Source organism: Macaca thibetana, chromosome 1, assembly GCF_024542745.1.
Source record: "Macaca thibetana thibetana isolate TM-01 chromosome 1, ASM2454274v1, whole genome shotgun sequence".
NCBI lineage: Eukaryota > Metazoa > Chordata > Mammalia > Primates > Cercopithecidae > Macaca > Macaca thibetana.
The window spans coordinates 155,492,679-155,518,672 of record NC_065578.1 but is presented as its reverse complement, the minus strand read 5'-3'; the positions used below and the strand labels follow the sequence as shown (position 1 = coordinate 155,518,672).

Sequence of the window (25,994 nt, the reverse complement as noted above, 5' to 3'; positions counted from 1 at the left end):
GCTGCCCTCTGCAATGACGATTTTTAAGCTCTCAGGCTAGCTTAAGATGTAGCAAAGGAAATTCCCCCATAATTAACAAGTGCTCTGGAACTGTCCTTTCCACAGTGTGTCAGCCACCTCCAGAAATCCTGCATGGTGAGCATACTCCAAGCCATCAGGACAAATTTTCACCTGGGCAGGAAGTGTTCTACAGCTGTGAGCCCGGCTATGACCTCAGAGGGGCTGCGTCTCTGCATTGCACGCCCCAGGGAGACTGGAGCCCTGAAGCCCCCATATGTACAGGTGCCTTGACTCTCTGGCTTCCAGATTGCTGTTTCCCCCTCACATGGAGGTCTTACTCCTGTTGTTTTATTTTTTTCTTCTAGTGAAATCCTGTGATGAATTCCTGGGACAACTCCCTCATGGCCGTGTGCTGTTTCCACTCAATCTCCAGCTTGGAGCAAAGGTGTCCTTTGTTTGCGATGAAGGGTGAGTATGACCCAGGGTTGAGACCAAGGACTCAGTGTGGAGAATCACTTCTGTGAGTTCAGGGGTTAATCCAAACCAGGAGCCGACCTAGTAGATAAGAAGTACCCAGAGAGATTAATTTATGGAAGGGTAGTTTAGAAATAAGGATAGGGACTAAGTGGCACCACTTTCAGAAGACAATGAGAAAATGGCACATACAGCTCAATGTCAGGTACAAACCTAAATACAGTCACTGATCTTGAGTACACAGTTGGAACTTGAAGTGAATGGGTATGTATTTATTTGGAGGCAAAAGAACATAATTTTATAAAGGCTGTGCTAGAAAAAAAAATGAGGAATAAGACAAAAATTGTTTGTCCCATGATAAGGAAGGCAAAGGTCGCTTAGGAAACTTAAAACCAATCAACAGCGGAATCTGTAACAGTGCATGGGTAAGTGTGTTTTCACCCAATAATGTATCTTCAGGTCAGGAATGGCCAGTGTAATTCTTTTAATGCAGGATTCTTCTCAGCCACTTTGCCAGCCAATGACTTCTGGCCAGCAATGCCCCTGCCCAGGCCTTGTGTGGGCCCAGGCTCACTGCAGGAAACACCACATCTACTCGGCCCACCAGGCAGCGCCTGGCTGGTGCTCTGACTCAGACCCTGGGGCCCCCACGACTGCACACTCAGCCCCTGGTGGGAGGGGGTGTTTGAGTGAGCGAGTGTGGGGTCCAGCTGGCCACTCCAAGCACCTGCAAAGGAATGGGGTCCGAGCAGTGCTTGCAGCTGGACCAGGCATGTCGCACTGAAGGAAATGTGGTGGTGCCCAAACAGGGGTGCCCACGACCCTGAAGCCCAGAGCGGGTATTACAGCACGCTAACAGCTCGTAGTATTTGATAATGCCCGCAGCCCAACAGATGGCAGTGTGTTTAACAGCTCTGTCAATCCTGTAGCCCCGTTCAGGCCTGCATCTCTGGGGCTGGCTTGACCCACTGCTGCTTCCTGTCACGTGGTGCAGCTGCCCTTCCACAGCAGAGGGCGGAGGGCCACAGTGTTACAGGCTTCTTTGTACCTGTATTTGGTGGGTCCTGAGTTCTTGTCCCACATCCAAGAAATATAAGGTTATGCTATCAATGAAAGGGTGAGGAGGGTAGAGAAGAGTTTTACTGAGCGACGATCTTAGCGGAGAGGAGACACGAGGTGGTCCCCCAGATGAAGTCAGGGGGTCTCTCTCTGTCTCTCAGTGTGGCTGGTTCTGGGGCTTTTATGGACTCAGAATGGGGAGCCTGTGCTGATTGGTTTGTGAGTATGCAAAAAAGACTAAAACAAAGACACCACTCAAAGGTGGGCACAGCAGTGTAAAAACCAATTAGGGAAGCGCAGGTATATGTAAAACAGATGAAGAGTGAGGAGCAATCAGAGGAAAGCACACCAAACAGGAAGAGAGGTTTTCAAGCCAGTCCATGGATTTACCTGGAACTTGTAGCGAGGCTTTAAACTGTCTTCAACTTGAAGGTCGGGTTTCATCGGGATCCGCCCCATCTGCCTAGGATTTGTCTGCCTCCTGCTTCTATCAGTTTCAAGTGGTATTATTAGTTGTTTATGTGTATCCATTACTCTTGGTGGTGTGCACTATGAGTCTGGAGGGATAACTAGATTGGGCAATTAAGCAGTTATTTTTAATGATTTCCAAGGAATCTTTGGCATTTACAAAGTGCACCATCCAATAATGATGTCTAATTTCAGAATGATTTCAGATTTCAGAAGGGAAGCAGGACTCAATAATCAGTTGGGCATTTCGGGGCAGCAAAGACTCTTACCCCCCTCTTCTTTATTTCTTAGAGCACGTGGTTCAGCATGCTTCTGTGAGCCTCCTCTGGCCCGTTACAATTGTAGTGGCAAGAAGAACAGTGCCCACATTCTCTTTCTAGATGTTCCTGGCTTTGCTTACCAAATCGAGAGTTGTTCTGCCTCATGACCCACTAATGAGAATAAGTGGGATGTCAGAGAGCCGTCAATGAAAGATGACACCTGAAGGTTATAGCTCTTGTGCCCATGGAGAAGTCTGGTTCTGTGTTCATGCCTTCTGTAGGTGATGCTGGGCTATGAAGTTTATATGGCAATTATGCACATCAGCTCCAATTGCTTTGCCAGTCACAGGGTACCATGGTTCTTTAGAGTAAATTGGCCTTTGAGTTTCTGCCAGCTACTGAAGAATTCAGATCCCCAGTGAACTAAGAGTTTTAGCTGGGCCTGAACCTAAGAACCAAATGATAGTCAAGGAGGAAAATGGTAGTGAGGAAGCTGAGCATCTGTTAGTGAAGAAATCAAGGGAGAGATGGGAATTGCTCATACATTTGCTACCACTTTTTTTTTTTCTTTAGGTTCCGATTAAAAGGCAGGTCTGCTAGTCATTGTGTCTTGGCTGGAATGAAAGCCCTTTGGAATAGCAGTGTTCCAGTGTGTGAACGTGAGTAGAAAGAACTATGTGGTTTGGATAACGCTCCTTATTTTTGTTTTCCAGTGTGTTTTTCCTCATGGAATCACCTGTTGTCTGGATCTTTACTTAACTAAATTACGGATAAAAAATACTTCTTTGTTGGAAGAATTTCAAGAAGGGTCTTGTAGGTCTTCTCTGACATGCGTTTTTGTTACTAATCTGTAAATCACTTAGTTTAATGACAGTGTTTAACTTTGTGGGGAATGTGAGCAAGAAACTAGATGACATAAAGGTGCAGCACATTTTAGTTAGTCATTTATTTTTAGTTTTCTTATCAAGGAGGAATCTTTCTTAAATGTTTATGTTTTCTTTTTTCTTTTTTGAGACACAGTCACCCAGGACAGAGTGGAATGGTGCAATCACAGCTCACTGCAGCCTCAATCTCCTGGGCTCGCACCTCAGCCTCCTAGTAGTTGGGACTACAGGTGCATGCCACCACATCTGGCTAATTTTTGTATTTTTTGCAGAGATAGAATATCGCCATATTGCCCCAGCTGGTCTCAAACTCCTGGGCTCAAGATATGCTCCTACCTTGGCCTCCAAAAGTGTTAGGATTACAAGTGTGAGCAATCATGCCCAGCCAAATTTTTATGTTCTTTTATCCCCTCACATATCATAAACAATTTAGTCAGCTTCTTATTTGACCTGCAGCATTTAATGACATAGGGCTTCCCGTGTGCCAGGACTTTCCATGAGTAGAAAAAGCAACGAATAGCGAGTGAATAGTGAAGACACCTCCCTACTTTCCTGGGGTGTATTTTCTTGAAGCAGACTGTGAACAAGGAAATAAATAAGTAAACAAAATTCTAAAAATTATAGTACATAAAATGGCAGTTTAAATAGGCATGTTATAGAGAAAATAAAACAGAGTTACATGATAAATTAGTATGGTGGAAGGAGCTGGGATGATGAATCAGTGTCTGAAATGATGATTAGTGCCCTAAGTTTCTAAACCATCCGCTTAAATAAAATATGCTGAAATTCAGAAAAAATTCAGAAACTCTTAGATAAAAGTACATGTTTGACATACCAAGGCATTACTGATTGATTCTATTCTGTCTACTAAAGCAAGGCAAGAATTTTTTAAACCTTTTTTTCCTGATTATTGGAAAATGTTTATTTTAATTTGTATTGTGTTAAAATAACTTATAGAAATCAATTCGGATACCTTATGGTGAGTATTATGGTGAAGAACATTTAATACCTGAGGAAACTCAAGTATTCAACAAACTCAACCTTACAGAGACACATAAAGCTGAAAATAAATATATAAATAAACTTAGGAAAACACAAACAGGTAAAATTCAAGCATGAGAAGTCAATCATTGTTTGATGTACTAAGTCTTTTTTATACACATAATTCTGATAAACTTGGGCATCTCTTCCTAAATTCATATCAAATTAGAAGCATCAAGTGCTTTTAGGGAAGGAACTGTTCTAAGCAGACTAAAAGGAGGAAGAAATGATGGTTAATAAATTGGAAGAAAGAAAAAAGGGCTCTTTGGCACCATTTAATCTGAGTCAAAAGAGCCTTACTGGTGTCTGATGATGCCATTGGAAATTTGGTGTTGGTCCTGATGATAATGGTCTTGAATCACCAAGAAACATTTACATTGCTAAAGATAATAGTTCATGATTATTAAAGTTCATAGATTTCCTTGGAACTTATGGTCTCTGATGACCAAAACTTTGTCTGTCTTGAACCTCATTGTCAACCCAGGCATCTTACTATGCCTGAGTTAAAGTGGGCAACCAAATGGGTCCTTTTTAAAAAATTAAAACAATTACTTTTCAAATTCATAACGAACATAGGTACCCGGGTGGCCCAGGAACACTTTGGGCTTTTGCAATAAACTGCAATTTAGGCCTCACTTCAGTTAGTTGCCTCTCAACAAAAGCCTTACAGATTTAAATTCCGTCCGCCTTAGTTATATTCTTTCTAAACGCACAGTCACAGGTCACTATTATTTCAGTCATCTTAAGTGAAACTCTAATAGAACTTAAAGCTCTTGTTTTCTTTCTAGAAATCTTTTGCCCAAATCCTCCAGCTATCCTTAATGGGAGACACACAGGAGCTCCCCTTGGAGATATTCCCTATGGAAAAGAAGTATCTTACACATGCGACCCCCACCCAGACAGAGGGATGACCTTCAACCTCATTGGGGAGAGCACCATCCGCTGCACAAGTGACCTTCAAGGGAATGGGGTTTGGAGCAGCCCCGCCCCTCGCTGTGAACTTTCTGTTCCTGCTGGTTAGTACCTGCTTCCACATATCCTAAATGGGTTCAGAATATCGAGGTGAGAACCTCCATATTTCTATACTGGCAGTCATTTTTGCTTGTGAAAATGGCTTTGTTATGAATGTCAGAGACAGAACTACCTCCCAAGTGAATGACAAATGGGTTCTAGTAGGCACACTGTGTCTCAGTTGTTGGTATTCTGATGGTCCTTCCTATGGGGTGAGGAGTGTGGGATGGTAAGGAGAGAAGTGGGTGGACAGTGAAGAGAATTGGTGAGGTCCAAATTTTGTAGAGAATATTTTCAAAGTACTGAAAACAAATGCTAAAGAAAATACTCTTTTATTCTACGTCTACTACTATGAGTTGTCTTTATCCTGGATAGATGGATGTGCTGCACAAAAAGTATACGATGACGACATAATTTACTTCAGAACTGATAGTGCTATAAAAGTAATTTAAGAAACTCAGATGTAGGGATTTATACTTTTTATGTTGTTTCCAAGGGTTTGTTCAAGCCACTGACTATGTTTATTTGGTCCTTCACCTCAATATTAATAAAGGGAACTCAGGAGGCCCTGGAGAAGCAGAGTTTAAAATTGTACTCTTAGCCTAATGGGTGCAACAAACCAACATGGCACATGTATACCTATGTATCAAACCTGCACATTGTGCACATGTACCCTAGAACTTAAAGTGTATATATATATATACACACACACACACACACATATATATAAAAAGAGAGATTGTACTCTCTTTAAATATATACATATATAAAGAGAGTGTGGTATTATATATATACATATATATATATATATATAGAGAGAGAGAGAGAGAGAGAGAGAGAGAGAGATTGTACTTTTAGCCTCCATAGCTCATTCCTTTGATATATTAGTCTGGCTTTAAATGACAGTACCTGATAACTGTAGGCACATGTGTGGCTATGACTGCCCATACCAGCTCCATCTTCCAGTAAGGACAGAACAGCACTGAATTGCTAGCTTGTCGATCCCTGTGGTACTTCCCCATCTGACCCAGTTTGAAGTTAGAGACTGTAAAGGATAGTGTTTAAATGTCAAGAAGTCTAGGTTTAGAGAACCTGTCTTTCACTGATCAAATAGGAGTGAGTGGCTTATGACCTGGCTGGCTCAGGTCTTCATGAACTTCTAATAGCCAGAGATATTGGATATGTTCATGTGTTCATATGCCTATGTTTAACTGAGTGTCTTTTCTTGTGTTTGTGTGGGAACTTGTTCTTAGCCTGCCCACATCCACCCAAGATCCAGAACGGGCATTACATTGGAGGACACGTATCTCTATATCTTCCTGGGATGACAATCAGCTACATTTGTGACCCCGGCTACCTGTTAGTGGGAAAGGGCATCATTTTCTGTACAGACCAGGGAATCTGGAGCCAATTGGATCATTATTGCAAAGGTGACTTATTTCTTGGTATTTCTTATTCTTGCTGGGTTGTATGGAACATTGATACATGAGGCTTATAAGGCTGAGAGACCACTGAAATGAGCATAATGAAAGGGATAATATTTTGTCCTCTTGGCAGCTGCTTTCTTTTCATTTACATAAAATTTATTTCATCTTACTAACTGTCCTCTTTGCATAGTCGATAGCAGTGCTTCTCCATCCAGAGCATTAACACAATCAGCTGGGAACCTTGTTAAAAAGTTTCCCAAACTCCATTCCATGGCCTCTGATTCTGTTTTGAAGTGGGGTCAAAAGTCTGTTTTTAACAAACTCATCAGAATGCTCTGATGCAGGAAGACCACAGTCCACATTACAAGAAATACCACTTTGCCTTCTTGTTTCTATCAAGGAAAAAAAATATTGTAGGCTAATTTTGAGAATATTACAACTGAAAAGAAGTCTGTGCTTGAAGATGAAGGACGTGCTGATGGCTGGGCAGAAAAAGAAAGTAAAGCTAAGGATGAGTTAAACAAAATAAAGTAGCCTGTGTGCAGTGGCTCACGCCTGTAATCCCAGCACTTTGGGAGGCTGAGGCGGGAGGATCATGAGGTCAAGAGATCAAGACCATCCTGGCCAACATGGTGAAACCCCATTTCTACTAAAAATACAAAAATTAGCTGTGTGTGGTGGCACATGCCTATAGTCCCAGTTACTCAGGAGGCTGAGGCAGGAGAATCACTTGAACCCAGAGGTGGAGGTTGTAGTGAGCTGAGATCGTGCCACTGTACTCCAGCCTGGCAACAGAACAAGACTCCGTCTCAAAAAAAAAAAAAAAATGAAATAAAGTAAATTAATCAGAAGGATGTATTTTAAATTTAGGCCTGGCACAGTGGCTCAGGCCTGTAATCCCAGCACTTTGGGAGACCAAGGCGGGCAGACCACCTCAGGTCAGGAGTTTCAGACCAGCCTAGCCAACATGGTGAAACCCCGTCTCTACCAAAAATGCAAAAATTAATCAGGCATGGTGGCACATGCCTGTCATCCCACGTACTCGGGAGGCTGAAGCAGGATAATTGCTTGAACCCAGGAGGTGGAGGTTGCTGTGAGCCCAGATTGCACCACTGCGTTCCTGCCTGGGTGACAGAGTGAGACTCAAAAAAAAAAAAAAAAAAAAAAAAAAGAAAAAAAAAGAAAGAAAGATGAATTTTAAATTCAGAATCATGATTTACTAACTTCTTTGTTCTATGTGCAGAAATGGGCCAAAAGTATGCATTTAATAAAGAGCAGAGTGCCAGTATTTGTTGTGAAGCCTGAGAGAATTAACATGGTACTCTTGTTTCCTTACAGCATGACCCAAGTGGCTCCAGGGCTAGATCACCGTTAGCCTAATTCCTAATCTTTCCACAGCTTTCCAGTTGCAGAGCTGTTAATCAAAAGTGAATGCAGAGTACATTCCATATTCTATTACTTTACATTAAGAAATGGGAGTCAAAACATGTTAAATTATAAGGCTTTTGGAGGAGGAAGATTAGTAACATGTTTAAAAACATGCTTTTTCTTAGCTAAGGGCAAAATAGGTTTTGCAGTCATAGATCCGTCTATTCTGCAGTTAAAACCAACAATCGGCCGGGCGCGGTGGCTCACGTCTGTAATCCCAGCACTTTGGGAGGCTGAGGCAGGCGGATCACGAGGTCAGGAGATCGAGACCATCCTGGCTAACACAGTGAAACCCTGTATCTACTAAAAATACAAAAAATTAGCCGGGCATGGTGGTGGGCACCTGTGCTCCCAGCTACTCAGGAGGCTGAGGCAGGAGAATGGCGTGAACCCGGGAGGCAGAGCTTGCAGTGAGCCGAGATCGTGCCACTACACTCCAGCCTGGGTGAGAGCAAGACTCCGTCTCAAAAAAAAAAAAAAACAACAACAACAATAAAATATCAATTTCCTTTTGATTTATCTAATTTCAGAGGTAAATTGTAGCTTCCCACAGTTTATGAATGGAATCTCAAAGGAGTTAGAAATGAAAAAAGTGTATCACTATGGAGATTATGTGACTTTGGAGTGTGAAGATGGGTATGCGCTGGAAGGCAGTCCCTGGAGCCAGTGCCAGGCGGATGACAGATGGGACCCTCCTCTGGCCATATGTACCTCTCGTAAGTGCAAGTACAAGGAATGTGGGACCTTCCCGTTCATGGTTATTGCTCATTCATTCATCCATATTGGCATCAAGTGTGGTGTGATGTTTATGGCATATGCTACCAGCTATGGAGTACAATATGAGCGTCCACCTCTTCCAAAAATCCCAAAATGAAAGTAAGGCCAGACTTTCTCTTCTCACACCTCTCACTCCAGCTCTGCACCTTTTTTGTCTATGTCACGTGGTTGCATGAGCCACACAGTAATGATTTATTTACAGCCTACAAGCCTTAAAAGAAATGTTTTCAGCATGAGTTAGGGAGCACCTTCCAAGCTGCAGAGAGCAGCCGGCCTGTCTCCCTCACCACTGTAGGCTACAGGATTTTAAGCTAGCACAGCTAGCACACATCATGTATCATTGAACTGTGTAGAAGAGTGGCCCTCTGCTGGCAACTGAAAGGTACTGCAAGATAGAAAATTCTACCCACATCGTGGAGCAGATGAGCAAAATTAATAATGAACAGCCTTTCTTAATCCAAGTTAGTGTTACACTTTCCCCTCTCCCCATCTCTTATGACTCTTCTAATACATGGTTCTACACCAAGATTGTTCAAGATCCAGTTTTACAATTAATCCTGTAAATATGCTAATGTGACTCACGGATAATATTTCTAAATTATCAGCTTGACACCCCCTTAATATCAAATTATATTCGCTTTTTTGGCAAAAATCTCACTGGATAACTTACTAAATGGCTTTAGAGTATTCTGAAGATCTGGCTGGGACTGACAGAAAACTCAGATAGTTGGGGAACCAACTGTATCAAATATTAGAACAAAATATAAAGCAACAATACAAAAGTCACTTTGCACCAGCATAAGAAGAGACATACAAATAAGTGGAATGAAATTGATATTAATAAAATAAAGGGGCCGGGTATGGTGGCTCATGTCTGCAATCCCAGCACTTTGGGAAGCCAAGGCGGATGGATCACCTGAGGTCAGGAGTTCAAGACCAGCCTGGCCAACATGGTGAAACCCCATCTCTACTAAAAAATTAAAAAATTAGCCGGTCATGGTGGCAGATGCCTGTAATCCCAGCTACTCAGGAGGCTGAGTCAGGAGAATCGTTTGAACACAGTAGGTGGAGGTTATAGTGAGCTGAGATTGCTCCACTGCACTCTGGTCTAGGCGACAAGAGCAAAACATTCTTTAAAAATTGTCCATTAAATTAACAATAAAAAGGTTGTTAGGTGAACACCCAATGAAAAGCAAGGATGTGATGAAACTGATATTGTTGTGCGTTGAAGGTACTATTGTAAATTTGCAAAAACTCTTACGAAAAACAATTATGCAATGTATGTGAAAAATAATACAACTATTCCTGCCAGTTAGCCCTCCTAGAAATCTAATCTAAGGAAAAATATAAAATATTAAAATATTTTATTAAGCATTTTATTAAGGGTCTCATGAGACAGAAACCTAGAAACAACTTAAATGCAGAATAGAAGCCATTGAATACACTATGACGCATCTACTAGATTATATTAGTTAGCCTTTGTTGTAACTTGTATTTCTAGTATATAATTAGGTGAAAACACACACACAAGAAAATGTGCCAGAACAGAATGTATCAAAACATTTTTTGGGTACTAGGATTGAAGTGATTTTTTCTTTAGCTCTGTATTATAAATTTTCTTCTGTAATTGTATTAATATTAATTTTTAAAAGTCTTCTCTGAGTGCAGAAGGTAAAATGAGAGTATGTGAATGAAACCAATGGCTTTTTGCATTAGAAAAAATATTAGACTGAGTCCTGGAGAAAAATTAGAATGACTTGTCACTGGCTGAGAGGTCCTGCTCAATCACATTGCATGCTAGAGTGACTTTTTGTGACTTTTGTCTTCCTTTTAGGTGCACGTGATGCTCTAATAGTTGGTAAGTTTCATGAAAGGTTTGCTGAGGAATTCTGGCATCTTTAACAGTAAGTACCTACCTATAATGAATGAAATGCAAAAAGAGAGATCAAAATATCTTGAGTTGTAAAGAGATCAAAATATCTTGAGTTGTAAAGAGATCAAAATATCTTGAGTTGTAAGTTCAACTAGAAAGAAAATAATGATAAGTTAGGCCACGAGATAGTGAAACTGGCATTGTCATATGCATACTAAACAACCTTCATCAAAGGCTCTTTACTGTCTTTGAACCATTACAAATGAATAATCATTCATCAGTGTCAAAAATTATTTATTTGAATGTGCTGGGAGAATGCAACTTCCTTCGGTTGTAACCTGAAGTATACTTCCGGATGGTGATCCTGCTCATTTGCACAAATAGAAAGCCACAATACCAGTCTTCTGAGCCCATATCTTTGGTCTGCCTAAATAAGAATCATTTTGTAATAGAGTCTGCTTCCAACAGAATACTGTGGCATATTATTCCTACATCCCTTTTTACACATCTGGACACTGAGACACAGAGAGTTTATGTAACTTGCCCAAGACCACAGAATGGGGTAGCCTGGGTCTACCTACCTGTGGAGATTGTGCATTTTAACAGTCAATAAATGGACAAAGAACCTACATATATAATTCAACAAGAGAGAAAATTCCAGTATTGTCACAATGAAATGCCTGTGTGTTAAGCCTTAGGCAAGAGATATGGGCAGGGCCATGGAGAGCTGGTGGCCAGCTGCCCCATCACGGTTCTCATTTACTTTTGGAAAAGCTGAAGTTGGACTAAAGGTTACAAAACAGCTCAGATCACACCTTAACTATAATAACCCTGTGGGAGTAAGACTAATGCTATAGAAACCCAGAGTAAAGCAGAATGTATTGTTACATCTAAAAAAAAAAAAAAAAAAAAAAAAAAAAGCATTGGCAATCTGTAGTGGGACTGGATACTAAGACAGAATTTAAAACCTATGAGTTATATTTTCCATGCATGTAATTACCTTGTTTTACTGCCTAGGCACTTTATCTGGTATGATCTTCATTATTTTATTCATCATTTTCCTCTCTTGGATAATTCTAAAGTACAGAAAAGGGTAAGTATAGCCATATTATCCCAAGAAATGTAAACTGTACTTACCCCTGCTTGGAAGTCAAAAGAAAGTAAAAGACAAACAAACCCATTGCTACATAAACAGATGTGGTAATTCTTATAAAGAAGATCCTTGACACACAGTATAGACAAAGAGGTATTCGCACTAAAGGAAGTATATAGGATACTAAGAACAATTAAAAAAAAAAAAAAAAAACCGCACTTGGGCCAGGTGTGGTGGCTCATGCCTGTAATTTCAGCACTTTGGGAGGCCAAGGTGGGCAGATCACTAGAGACCAGGAGTTCGAGACCAGCTTGGGCAATATGGCAAAACCCTACACTAAACACAAAAAAATTACCTGGGAGAAGTGGGACATATCCCTGTAATCCCAGCTACTCAGGAGGTTGAAGCACAAGAATTGCTTGAACCCGGGAGGCAGAGGTTGTAACGAGCCAAGACTGTGCCGTTGCATTCCAGCCTGGGTAACAGAGTGAGACTACATCTCAAAACACACACACACACAAACACACACACACACAGAGGCACACACACACAGCATTTTAAGAAGGAATTGAGTTTTACAGAAAGAGAAAGTAGGCAGATGGAGTTTTTAAAAAGTTGTTCATGAGGCTATGATATCCTAGTTTTGCTAAGACATTGCAGACACCTCCCTCTAAGCCCAGGTCCTATCATAGCACTAGAAGTTAGATTGGGTCACTTATGGCACACATATCATATGGCACACATATCATATGGCACACATAGCCTGCCAGTGGGGAAGAATTGAGACTTTCCATTGAGTATTTCAATATATAAACAAATATTTTGTAAACACCATTAACTTTTTTTTTTTTTAAGACAGAGTCTTGCACCCAGGCTGGAGTGCAATAGCATGATCTTGGCTCACTGCAACCTCCACCAACCGGATTCAAGCGATTCTCATGCCTCAGCCTCCTGAGTACCTGAGACTACAGGCATATGCCACTACACCAGGCTAATTTTTGTAGTTTTAGTAGAGAAAAGGTTTTGCCATCTTGGCCAGGCTGGTCTCGAACTCCTGACCTCAAGTGATCCACCTGCCTCAGCCTCCCAAAGTGCTGGGATTACAGGTGTGAGCTACTGGACCCAGCCATCATTAATTTTTTAAACTTGAAAGAAAAAAAAAACTTGCAAAGACTAAGATCTGAATAAAGAAACATCTTTGACAGGGAAAAGAACCTACACAGCTTTTGAACTGGTTGATTAAATTATAACAACATCAGTGAAGCCAGAATCAATAATATCAATGTTATATAGTTGATGAGCAAATTGTATACCCATAGAAAAACTGAATTTGTAACTTTTAAGTGAACAGTTTTCTATAGCAAATATTCTAAACAAATGCAGTTCCCTACAACAAGCTTTACAGAAATCGAAGTTTTGATATTTCACAAAGCTGCCAATATACTTTTTAAAAAGTAGTTTGTCATAGTAGATCTTGCTGTCAACAACCTGGTCAGGAACTCAATTTTGTGGGAAAATACTGAATGAGTAGAGATTTAAATTTAAATTTTTATCCTTCCTGACTAATGTTCTCTATATTTTACGGCTTGACATATATTCTTTGCTCTTCTCCATTACAAAAAGGAAAAGTAAGTAGCTGGGCACTTTATCTTAACAAAGTACTTGTGTCAATACATTTTTCCTCTTAAAGTTTCTCATTAAGTACCATATATTAGTGAGTTAATTTTTTTTAAAAAATTACTAAATCTGAATTAAAGAAGTTGGGGCTTCTAATTTCCTGTATCTATACCAGTCTCTGGTTGAAACCACACAGGGTAAATGATTATCTCTTCCTCTTGAAAATATTCAAGATACTTCAATATCTTGAAGATATTTGACTATCTCCACCCTTCTAACTATGTCATTCTTCATTCCTTATGGCCCATTCCTTGTTAATCAACTAAAGGGTCAGATTCCCAAGCCTAACTACTGATTTGTTTCACCCACATATTTTAAGATCATTTCCTCATATTAATCATCTTCAGGCATAAACATGACTCAATAACCATTTCATAAAATTATTTCTTTTGAAATGATTATCTTGTATAGCCTAAGCAACCTCAGAGCATATACCATTTCTTCACGTTTTCCATCTCGTAAAACCTGCCTCCTATTTTTTCCATATTCTTTTAAAGTGTAATGTCCATGGCACAACCATTCTCTCTGACCAGTGGCTACCAGAAATGTGGCAGAAAGAAAAATCATGATCCTTGTTAGACTTAAAGGTCAGGGAGGTAAACCTCCTAAACATCTATGTAACCCACACTAAAACCTATTATATATGTGTAATCCAGGAAAATTTTTAAACATTTTCTAAACTTTTACTTTCGGCCTGTTTCACTTCTTGGGACTATAACTGCCTGAAGGGTTCTTCCTGTCTGTCATACAGACAAAACCAGTTCCCTGAGATCATGGTATATTGCAGTAAAGAAAGTTGAATTAACACAAGGCCAGTCATGTGGAAGAACTGGAGTTATCACTCAACTCAGTCTCCCCAAGAACACAGGGGCTACGGTTTTTATAGATCGTTTGGTAGGAAGGGAGCTAGGGAATGGGTACTGCTGATTGGTGGGGGATGGGGGTGTGGGAAATGGTCCTCATGTGCTGTATCCACCTCTGGTTGGGGGCCACAGGACCAGCTGAGTCATGAGTCACAGGTCCAGGTAGAGTCAGTCAGTTGCCAAATGCAAAAACCTGAAAAACATCTCAGAAGACCAATCTTACATTCTATAATAGTGATGTTATCTATAGGAACAATTAGGGAAGTCACAAATCTCTGAGCAGTAATGGATTATAAAAACCATGCCTATATTTTAGCAGAGTTCAGGTTCCTCTCATAATCCTAAACTCTTGGCCTTTCATTAGCTTTCAGGTCCTGAGCAAGGAGGGAGCTAGTCTTAGGAAGAGACTGTTATTATCCTTGCTCCAAAGTTAAATTATAAACTAAATTCCTTTCATGGTTAGCTTGGCCTACACCCAGGAATGAGCAAAGCCAGCCCACCTGTAAGGCTAGAAGCAAGATGAAGTCAGCCGTGTTAGATTTCTTTCATGCTCATAATCTTTGCAAAGGTGGTTTCAGGATAGTGAGTGCATTTCTCTAACAAAACACCATTGATTTTCTTGTTAGAAATAACACATAGCTAAAATTGGGAAAAAGAAGTAATAAACTTAAATAATCAGAAGGCAGAGGTCCCTTCTCTTGGAAGGAGTTGGGCTGATTAATCATGCAGTCATACTTCCTTGAGTGGGTGTGGCCAATAGCTAAGTCGTTGTGGCTACGTGAGGAGGGCTGATTATTCCTTATCTGGAGCTCAAGCTTTCCTCACAGAAACACAAGGGCATAAAGGTCCTCATGGCAAAGAAGAAGGAAACCATGTGGGAAATGCATAATATGAGTGGAGAGTATTGTAGTGGTCCTCAAGTCAGAAGAGCTGTTTATCCTGGAGCTGAAAAAGACTGACAGAGATAGAATAGTGTAGAATAGAACAAGATGACCTGCTTTACGGGAGAGCCACTATCACACCACGCCTGGAGAGATTCAGGTTGATGTCTATCTTAAACACTGGAGACAATTCAGAAGCTGCATGAGCAGTCTAAAGACTTAGCAAGAAACTAAAATGAGACTGGGCGTGGTGGCTCAGGCCTGTAATCCCTGCACTTTGGGAGGCTGAGGCGGGTGGATCACCTGAGGTCAGGAGTTTGAGATCAGCCTGGCCAAGATGGCAAAACCCTGTCTGTACTAAAAATACAAAAATTAGCCTGATGTAGTGGTACATGCCTGTAGTCTCAGCTACTCAGGAGGCTGAGGCAGGAGGATCGCTTGAACCCAGGTGCTGGAGGTTGCAGTGAGCTAAGATCGTGCCACTGTACCCCAGCCTGGGCAACAAAGGCAAAACTCCATCTGAGAAAAAAAAAAAAAAGAAAAAAAAAAAAAAACAAGAAAAGAAACTAAAATGAGACAGAAATAGAAGGAATACACACACAGAAATGATCTCACCTTCTTTAAAATGCTCCTCAAGGAGGTCTACTTTAACTATCCTAGTAAAGATGACATGATCCCACCCCCACATTCCCAATCTCTCTTATCTTGCTTTATTTTTTTATAGATTTATCCTCTTTTATTATAGTTAATTAAATAATTACATCCCATGTTTATTCTCTCTCTCCCTCAATGAAGTCGAGAATTTTTGTCCTATCTTCGCCAATGGATACATAACAAATCTAAACTGTCCCTGGAACAAAAAGAGTCTCAATAAATATTTATCAAATGAATGAGTGAGCTAAACACCACTAAGAGTGTTACCACGAGGGGAAATTTCTGCCCTAATTCTCTACCAAGTTAAATGGTGCATCTTTAACTTGTCCTAAACTTACTCCAGGTTTCAAGGCTGCCCCTTGTTCTAATATACCAACTGTCTCAGTCTGTTGGTATATATAGTTGGACAGCTATACCAAAAACTTCTATAGACTGGGTGGATTCAATAAGCATTTAAGCTGAGTGCAGTGGTACCCACCTATAGTCCCAGCTACTTGGGAGGCTGAGGCAGGAGTGCTGCTTGAGCCCACTTGCCATTGAGCAATATGGCAAGACCCTGTTCCTAAAAATCGTTATTTCATTTCTAAAAACCAAGCATTTATTTTTCATAGTTCTGGTAGGTAGAGAGTCCAAGATCAAGGCAACTGCACATTCAGTGTCTGGTGAGGCTCGCTTTCTAGTTAAAAGACTTCAATCCTCACATCAGGGAAAAGGAGTGAAGGAGCTCTCCTGGTCTCTTTTCTAAAGGCACTAGTCCCATTCACAAGGGCTCTGCTCTCAGGATCTAATTACTTCTCAAAGGTCCTACCTTTGAGATCCTGTAGTAATTAGATCCTATAAATTTTCAGCATATAAATTTGGAAGGATACATTCAGTCCATTGTACCAACACTGAATTTAGTAAGCACATCTGCTTAAACGATATCACTACTTGTTGATTTCGTGTGCCTTCTCAATCCTCAGCTTTCTCTGATTAAGAATACCTGATTACTCTGCCCATTTCCTCTGCGCCCTCCACCTTGGCCTTTCCACTCTCTATTACCACTATCTCTTGACTTCTTGATCTCCACTATACTCCTCACCATCCCTGCTCCCTGGACTGTGAGGCCCTGTGAGCAGGGACCACCTATATCCACCCAAAACAATTTTTTTAATGATTTTTTAATCTCTACTTGTACAGCAGTCAAGATTAATAAGAGTAGCAATGGTTAATGTATTTACAAAAACAGTTAACATGTTTATTTATAGATTTATTTACCATTTATTATCTTCTTTGGTCCTCAAAACAACTCTGTGAGGTACGTAGGCCCAATCGTATTGTTATCCCAAAGCATAAACACTTTAGGTTCAAAGAAATTCAGTGGCTTGTTTAAAAGCAGTAGGAAGTTGTTAGGAATTAGGCCTTTAGTCTGGATTATTTAATTCGAAATCTTTGTGCTAGTGTTTTGACAACGTTAGTTTCCATTTCTGAATCTGACTCTATATTACTGAAATTCAGTATCCAGAACTGTATATAGTACAAACCTAAAGTATTTTCCTTTTTTCTTTCAATATTCTTTTTCTCCCTATATTTTACTGAATTTGTTTTAGCTACTCTGGTATATTGAACCAGTATCTTTCTAGAGAGCAGTATGCAATCTCTCCTTTTTGTTACTCTATATTCTGAGTTATTTGGCTATGAAACATTAAGGTATTTCTTTAAGGGCATCTTTCCGTATTGAGATTTCCTGGCCTTTCACATAGACTTGGCAAGTTCTTCCCGTGATTTAATCTTACTGCCTTGATATTTCACTAGTTAAAAATATGCTGCCTGCACATATTGATATTTCATTGTGTATTTACAACAATAATTTGTGATAATGTCAAATAAGATAGGTCATGCATTGATCACTGAGGAATCATACTGGGTAGACTTCTTCATTCAGAGCCCATTATTGCCTCTTGTTACTGCCTCGTACCCACTCCCATTTCTACACAAAACAGCCTTGTCCGCAGTCAAAATTTCAAAGTTCCCATTGTTATGATGCTTAGAGTGATAAACTACTTAAGGCCATCCTCTGTTAAGGCTCCCTGAATTTTCCTCTATTCACATTAACCACCAGTAACTAATCAGATAACTCTTCATTCAACATATACTCACCAAGATCATATTCTCCAAAACCCCACGTGCCACTCATCACCCAAGACCACTTTCAGAACATTACTCATCTTGCCACTTAATCACCACTCGTTGGAAGGTCACACCACCTGGCTACATACCCCTCCACTCTTCCTCACCCGTAGATCTCAAGTGTGCCTTCCCTATCCTATGAAAACTCTGTCCCCTGAAGCAGTCTGCCTCTTTTTCTCAAATGACGCTGTCATTCTAATTTCCATAAGAGGGTAAAGAGTAACTGAGTGATGAGGAAATAGTAGTATGTGTTGAAGTGAGTTAACTCTTCAAGCTTCCATTCTTAAATCCCTAATACTAATGCATACATAACATTTCCAGGTACTGGTACTGTTTCATCATTTCACTGATAAAAGATGAAGTGTTTATTAACCCCCAAAGAGGCAGGGTACCATACCAAGTGAGGACGAGGGATTTGCAACTGCTAAGGCCTGTGTTCAGTCACTTACGCTCTATGAGACCCTGAGCAAGATACTTATCCTCAGTAAATTTCATTGTCCTTGCCTGTGAAATGGAGATAATAATAGTTCCTACCTTATTTAACATAGTGCCTCACTTATGATGCATGTCAGAAAATGTTAGCTATTATTTACACATGATCGTTATTACTGATATTCAAAAGTGAGTAAATATTACTTTTTACTGTCAGTTCTTAAATACCTTCATGACAGCTACTGTTGCTCCCCTAACTGTGGGTATTGCTTGTACAGAAAACAGAACATATATCTTCACTATAGGAGAAAAAGGAAGCCTCGGGTAACATTGCAGTGCAAAGTCATTCATGTTGTGCAGCTTAAGTGTCAAAATCTTGATGTAAAACCCTATTTACTAATCAAAATTATGTCAGAAATAGTGAAATGCGTTAAGGCATGGACATCTGCCTATAAACAATTTAGAGTATTCTGACATAAAATATAGGATGATTTTAGTATTATTTTCTAATCTAAGTTTTTGTTTAGTATTAAAAGATGAGATTTGGTTATGATTTTCCTTTCAGACATCTTGCGAAGACATCAGGAACTTAAGGCAAATGATACCTTAAATTTCCAAATGCAAATTACTAATTTCTTTCAAAACAGATACTTAAACGATTAAGACAGTTTTTCTATTTTTTTTACTCTGCCAATTAGCAATAATGCACATGAAAAACCTAAAGAAGTGGCTATCCATATACATTCTCCAGGAGGCAGCAGCGTCCATCCCCAAACTCTGCAAACAAATGAAGAAAATAGCAGGTACCTATATACATACTGAATTCAAAATGTTTTCAACAACTCAAATATCAAAAATGGAAACAAGACTTGAACATGATATTGTACTAGGAAGGTTATTGATACCAAAGAAGTTAGAAAGTACTTCAGGAGCTGGAAACTTCTTTATTTTTTTATAGGATGATTATTGCCATTTCCACTGATTTGGGGTGATCACTCTAAGTCAGTGCAGTGACAGTCACTACTCTTTCAAAGCATTCCTGTAATTTCCTGGATTTATGCTATGAAACTTTGAGAAGTAGTATGCTTTTCTTTTTCTTGTGGAACCCAAGCATTTGCTGCTTGTTTGTACCTCCAAGTCTTCCAGCTTCCCTTAAATGCACAGAGTCACTTTAATGTCCTCTGGAGACTTTCACTTTACCTCCCCAGCCTCCAACCCCCTTGATTTCTGACTTCCACTGAATTCTCTACTTCATTTGGCCTCTTTGACTGCCCCTTCTTTTGGTCCTCACTCCCTTGGGCTTATTAAATGCCTAACCTTTCATTCTACCTATTCAAAGCAGGCTTACTGCAAGCTGTTGTGTAGTACATATTGCTGAAGATTTGGGGTGAAAAGAGAAATTATACCATAATCGAAAGTGGTATACATCAATATTAGAAATCACTGAACTAAAAAATAACTAGCACACCAGGGACCTGAAAACTACCACCTGTGAGCCAAATCCAGCTGGCCACTTATTTTTGTAAATAAAGTTTTACTGGGGCACAGCCACATGCATTCGTTTGTCTACTGTCTCTGGCTCCCTTTTATACTACAACAGCAGAGCTGAGTAGTTGCCACAGAGACCCCAAAAGCCAAAAGTATTTACTATCTGGCCCTTTAGTGGAAGACTTTGCTAACCGCTGAACTATATCATACTATGAGAAATTTCTCACTGGCTAGTTCCCCTTTTAACCTGGGCTTTCCATCCTCTTCCCAGGCCTCTCCCTCTCAGTGGATGCTCCCCTCTTTTGTTCAAATCTTTACTGCATTCTCGAGGTATGCAGTAAATACAGGCATTTAGACTCTCGGGCTTCTTGCAAATACAAAACTCCATTTTTCTTTAACATTCAGAGCCAAATAAATGGCTATGCCCAAGAATCCTAAAATGTCCTACCCATAGGTGTTCGGGGCATTTTCAGGAACAAGATCATCATATGCCCTAGAACAGAATTAGGCCAGTCCTGTAGAAAGCAGAAGCAAAAGCACCACAGTCATTACTAAATTTCCTTTCTTTATGTCCCACCTCTTTCTCATATACATGCGCATTAATCTAAACCTGGCATGTTATACCTACACACATCAGAAATCCTAAATTCAACAGAGGACAGTGGAAGGGGCCACAAGAAAAGGAAAGGAAGTGGAAAAAGGTATTTTATAGTTAACCAATGTAAGTAGAAGCAATTCAAACTTTTCTAAACAAAAAATTACAGATTATGTCCTATTTTCTCCTATAATAGAAATGAATTTGCAATGCCCTATTTATTATCTGTCTTCCTAGTCGCTTTGCTTCTAGCTTACCTGTCATTACTGTTTATGAAAACAAATAAAATATGCAATGCTTTTTTGAAATTCAGGATTGGTATTTTACTTTTTGAAGCTTTAACGTCTGTCCTGATTCTTCTCAGATGGGCATTTGTATACACTGGGGGATACATGGTTAATGCTAATGTACCAATGGGATATAAAAATCATAAGATGAAAATGGCATGGTTTCCTAGAGAATATATTTTTCTAGTGTTACTCCAATTGTTCAAATAAAAATTGTATTATTTCAACATTAACACAAACACATTTATAAGGGAGCAAAAGACAAATAAATAATGCAGGAAGTTTAAGATAAAATAAGATAGAAAATATTGTGTTTTCAGGGATGCTTTAACCTATATCTCCAAAGTTCTTGGGTGAGGCATTCATTTTCCTTTACTCTCAGAGTGCTGTGGGGGAAAAGTCAGGCAGAACTGATTCAGAGCCAGCTGCGTGGCCACCCATTTACAAACAGACAAAATAACAGCAGACTGTGAGAACAACAACCATTTTTACAAGAGTCCATTTTTAAAATATTCCACAATGATAAATTGTTTGATTTAGCCTCATTCCTGTCAGATTACCTGCCTAAAACACTTTTCCACCTTTCTTTCTATCTAAATTCCCTGAAGCCAGCTCAGAATTCAATCAACCAAGATGCTCTCCCAAATAACTCTAGTCCAAAATGGTGTCTCTCTTTGAAACTCACGTTTCCTGACTACACCGTTTAAAAAATAAATCACCTTATTTTGTTTTTCGGTTCCAAGATGGCTGAATAGAAACAGCTCCCGTCTACAGCTCCCAGTGTGAGTGACGCAGAAGACGGGTGATTTCTGCATTTCCAACTGAGGTACTGGGTTCATCTCACGGGGCCTTGTTGGACAGTGGGTGCAGGACAGTGGGTGCAGCCCATCAAGCATGAGCCGAAGCAGTGCGAGGCATCGTCTCCCCCGGGAAGCACAAGGGGTCAGGGAATTCCCTTTCCTAGCCAAGGGAAGCTGTGACAGATTGCACCCGGAAAATTGGGTCACTCCCACCCGAATACTGTGCTTTTCCAATGATCTTAGCAAACGGCACACCGGGAGATTATATCCCGTGCCTGGCTCGGAGGGTCCTACGCCCACGGAGTCTTGCTCATTGTTAGAACGGCAGTCTGAGATCAAACTGCAAGGTGGCAGCAAGGCTGGGGGAGGGGCACCGACCATTGCTGAGGCTTGAGTAGGTAAACAAAGTGCCTGGAAACTCGAACTGGGTGGAGCCCACTGCAGCTAAAGGAGGCCCACCTGCCTGTGTAGACTCCACCTCTGGGGACAGGGCATAACCAAACAAAAGGCAGGAGAAACCTCTGCAGATTTAAATGACCCTGTCTGACAGCTTTGAAGAGAGTAGTGGCTCTCCCAGCATGGAGTTTGAGATCTGAGAACGGACAGACTGCCTCCTCAAGTGGGTCCCTGACCCTCGAGTAGCCTAACTGGGAGGCAACCCTAAGTAGGGGCAGACTGACACCTCCCACAGGTGGGTACCCCTCTGAGATGAAGCTTCCAGAGGAATGATAGGGCAGCAGCATTTGCTGTTCAGCAATATTTGCTGTTCTGCAGCCTCCGCTGCTGATACCCAGGCAAACAGGGTCTGGAGTGGACCTCCAGCAAACTCCAACAGACTTGCAGCTGAGGGTCCTGACTGTTAGAAGGAAAACTAATAAACAGAAAGGACAACCACACCAAAACTCCATCTGTACGTCACCATCATCGAAGACCAAAGGTACATAAAACCAGAAAGATGGGGAAAAAACAGAGCAGAAAAGCTGAAAATTCTAAAAATCAGAGCACCTCTCCCCCTCCAAAGGAACACAACTCCTCACCAGCAATGGAACAAAGGTGGATGGAGAATGACTTTGACAAGTTGAGAGAAGAAGGCTTGAGACAATCAAACTTCTCAGAGCTAAAGGAGGAAGTTCGAACCCATCACAAAGAAACTAAAAACCTTGAAAAAAGATTAGACAAATGGCTAACTAGAATAACCAGTATAGAGAAGTCCTTAAATGACCTGATGGAGCTGAAAACCATGGCATGAGAACTACGTGACGAATGCACAAGCTTCAGTAGCTGATTTGATCAACTGGAAGAAAGGGTATCAGTGAGTGACAATCAAATGAATGAAATGAAGTGAGAAGAGAAGTTTAGAGAAAAAAGAGTAACGAGAAATGAACAAAGCCTCCAAGAAATATGGGACTATGTGAAAAGAACAAATCTCATCTGATTGGTGTACCTGAAAGTGACTGGCAGAATGGAACCAAGTTGGAAAACACTCTGCAGGGTATTACCCAGGAGAACTTCCCCAACCTAGCAAGGTAGGCCAACATTGAAATTCAGGAAATACAGAGAATGCCACAAAGATACTCCTCTAGAAGAGAAACTCCAAGACACATAATTGTTAGATTCACCGAAGTTGAAATGAAGGAAAAAATGTTAAGGGCAGTCAGAGAGAAAGGTCAGGTTACCCACAAAAGGAAGCCCATCAGGCTAACAGCAGATCTCTCGGCAGAAACTCTACAAGCCAGAAGAGAGTGAGGGCCAATATTCAACATTCTTAAAGAAAAGAATTTTCGACCCAGAATTTCATATCCAGCCAAACTAAGCTTCACAAGTGAAGGAGAAATAAAATCCTTTACAGACAAGCAAATGCTGAGAGATTTTGTCACCACCAGGCCTGCCCTACAAGAGCTCCTGAAGGCAGCACTAAACATAGAAAGGAACAACCGGTACCAGGCACTGCAAAAACATGCCAAATTGTAAAGACCTTTGATGCTAGGAAGAAACTGCATCAACTAACGAGCAAAATAACCAGCTGATATCATAATGACAGGATCAAATTCACAGATAACAGTATTAACCATAAATGTAAATGTGCTAAATGCCCCAATTAAAAGACACAGACTGGCAAATTGGATAAAGAGTCAAGACCCATCGGTGTGCTGTATTCAGGAGACCCATCTCATGTGCAGAGACACACATAGGCTCAAAATAAAGGGATGGAGGAAGATCTACCAGGCAAATGGAAAACAAAAAAAGGCAGGGGTTGCAATTCTAGTATCTGATAAAACAGACTTTAAACCATCAAAGATCAAAAGAGACAAAGAAGGCTATTACATAATGGTAAGGGGATCAATTCAACAGGAAGAGCTAACTATCCTAAATATATATGCACCCAATACAGGAGCACCCAGATTCATAAAGCAAGTCCTTAGAGACCTACAAAGAGACTTAGACCCCCAAACAATAATAATGGCAGACTTTAACACCCCACTGTCAGCATTAGACAGATCAACAAGACAGATAGTTAACAAGGATATCCAGGAATTGAACTCAGTTCTGCACCAAGTGGATCTAATAGACTTCTACAGAATTCTCCACCCCAAATCAACAGATTATACATTATTCTCAGCACCACATCACACTAATTCCAAAGTTGACCACATAGTTGGAAGTAAAGCACTCCTCAGCAAATGTAAAAAACAGAAATTATAACAAACTGTCTCTCAGACCGCAGTGCAATCAAACTAGAACTCAGGATTAAGAAACTCACTCAAAACTGCTCAACTACATGGAAACTGAATAACCTGCTCCTGAATGACTACTGGGTACACAACAAAATGAAGGCAGAAATAAAGATATTCTTTGAAACCAATGAGAACAAAGACACAACATGCCAGAATCTCTGGGACACATTTAAAGCAGTATGTAGAGGGAAATTTATAGCACTAAATGCCCACAAGGGAAAGCAGGAAAGGTCTAAAATCAACACCGTAATATCACAATTAAAAGAACAAGAGAAGCAAGAGCAAATACATTTAAAAGCTAGCAGATGGCAAGAAATAACTAAAATCAGAGCAGAACTGAAGGAGATAAAGACACAAAAACCCTTCAAAAAATCAATAAATCCAGGAGCTGGTTTTTTGAAAAGATCAACAAAATTGATAGACCGCTAGCAAGACTAATAAAGAAGAAAAGAGAGAAGAATCAAACAGACGGAATAAAAAATGATAAAGGGGATATCACCACTGACCCAATACAAACTACCATCAGAGAATACTATAAACACTTCTAGGCAAATAAACTAGAAAATCTAGAAGACATGGATAAATTTCTGGACACATACACCCTCCCAAGACTAAACCAGAAGAAGTTGAATCCCTGAATAGACCAATAATAGGCTCTGAAATTGAGGCAATAATTAATAGCCTACCAACCAAAAAAAGTCCAGGACCAGACGGATTCACAGTCGAATGCTACCAGAGGTACAAAGAGGAGCTGGTACTATTCCTTCTGAAATTGTTCCAATCTAGAGAAAAAGAGGGAATACTCCCTAACTCATTTTGAGGCCGGCATCATGCTGATACCAAAGCCTGGCAGAGACACAACAAGAAAAGAGAATTTTAGACCAATGTCCCTGATGATCATCAATGCAAAAATCCTTAATAAAATACTTGCAAACCAAATCCAGCAGCACATCAAAAAGCTCATCCACCATGATCAAGTGGGCTTCATCCCTGGGATGCAAGGCTGGTTCAACATACGCAAATCAATAAACGTAATCCAGCATATAAACAGAACCAAAGACAAAAACCACATGATTATTTCAATAGATGCAGAAAAGGCCTTTGACAAAATTCAACAGCCCTTCATGCTAAAAACTCTAAATAAATTAGGTGTTGATGGGACGAATCTTAAAATAATAAGAGCTATTTATGACAAACCCACAGCCAGTATCATACTGAATGGGCAAAAACTGGAAGCATTCCCTTTGAAAACTGGCACAAGACAGGGATGCCCTCTCTCATCACTCCTATTCAACATAGTGTTGGAAGTTCTGTCCAGGGCAATCAGGCAGGAGAAAGAAACAAAGGGTATTCAATTAGGAAAAGAGGAAGTCAAATTGTCCCTGTTTGCAGATGACATGATTGTATATTTAGAAAACCCCATTGTCTCAGCCCAAAATCTCCTTAAGCTGATAAGCAACTTCAGCAAAGTCTCAGGATACAAAATCAAAGTGCAAAAATCACAAGCATTCTTATACAATAACAGACAAACAGAGATCCAAATCATGAGTGAACTCCCATTCACAATTGCTTCAAAGAGAATAAAATACCTAGAAATTCAACTTACAAGGGATGTGAA

The 25,994-nt window shown here is 40.3% G+C and overlaps 1 protein-coding gene across 5 annotated transcripts in view; it reads left to right on the top strand.

The window, feature by feature from the left end:
• The window catches only part of CR1 (complement C3b/C4b receptor 1 (Knops blood group)), a 235,393-nt gene that overhangs the window by 101,898 nt on the left and 107,501 nt on the right, over window positions 1-25,994 (top strand). For 2 of the 5 annotated variants that reach the window (XM_050781567.1, XM_050781557.1), the window contains exons 30-39: window positions 106-282; window positions 366-468; window positions 2,835-2,920; window positions 4,975-5,202; window positions 6,451-6,627; window positions 8,583-8,768; window positions 10,664-10,687; window positions 11,720-11,795; window positions 19,170-19,274; window positions 21,585-21,667. In XM_050781567.1, the coding sequence (XP_050637524.1) occupies window positions 106-282; window positions 366-468; window positions 2,835-2,920; window positions 4,975-5,202; window positions 6,451-6,627; window positions 8,583-8,768; window positions 10,664-10,687; window positions 11,720-11,795; window positions 19,170-19,274; window positions 21,585-21,627 (1,205 nt within the window). In that variant the 3' untranslated portion in view covers window positions 21,628-21,667. Of the gene's footprint in view, window positions 1-105; window positions 283-365; window positions 469-2,834; window positions 2,921-4,974; window positions 5,203-6,450; window positions 6,628-8,582; window positions 8,769-10,663; window positions 10,688-11,719; window positions 11,796-19,169; window positions 19,275-21,584; window positions 21,668-25,994 lie in introns of those variants that run through there. The other 3 variants (XM_050781586.1, XM_050781577.1, XM_050781596.1) reach the window with 2 other exon arrangements.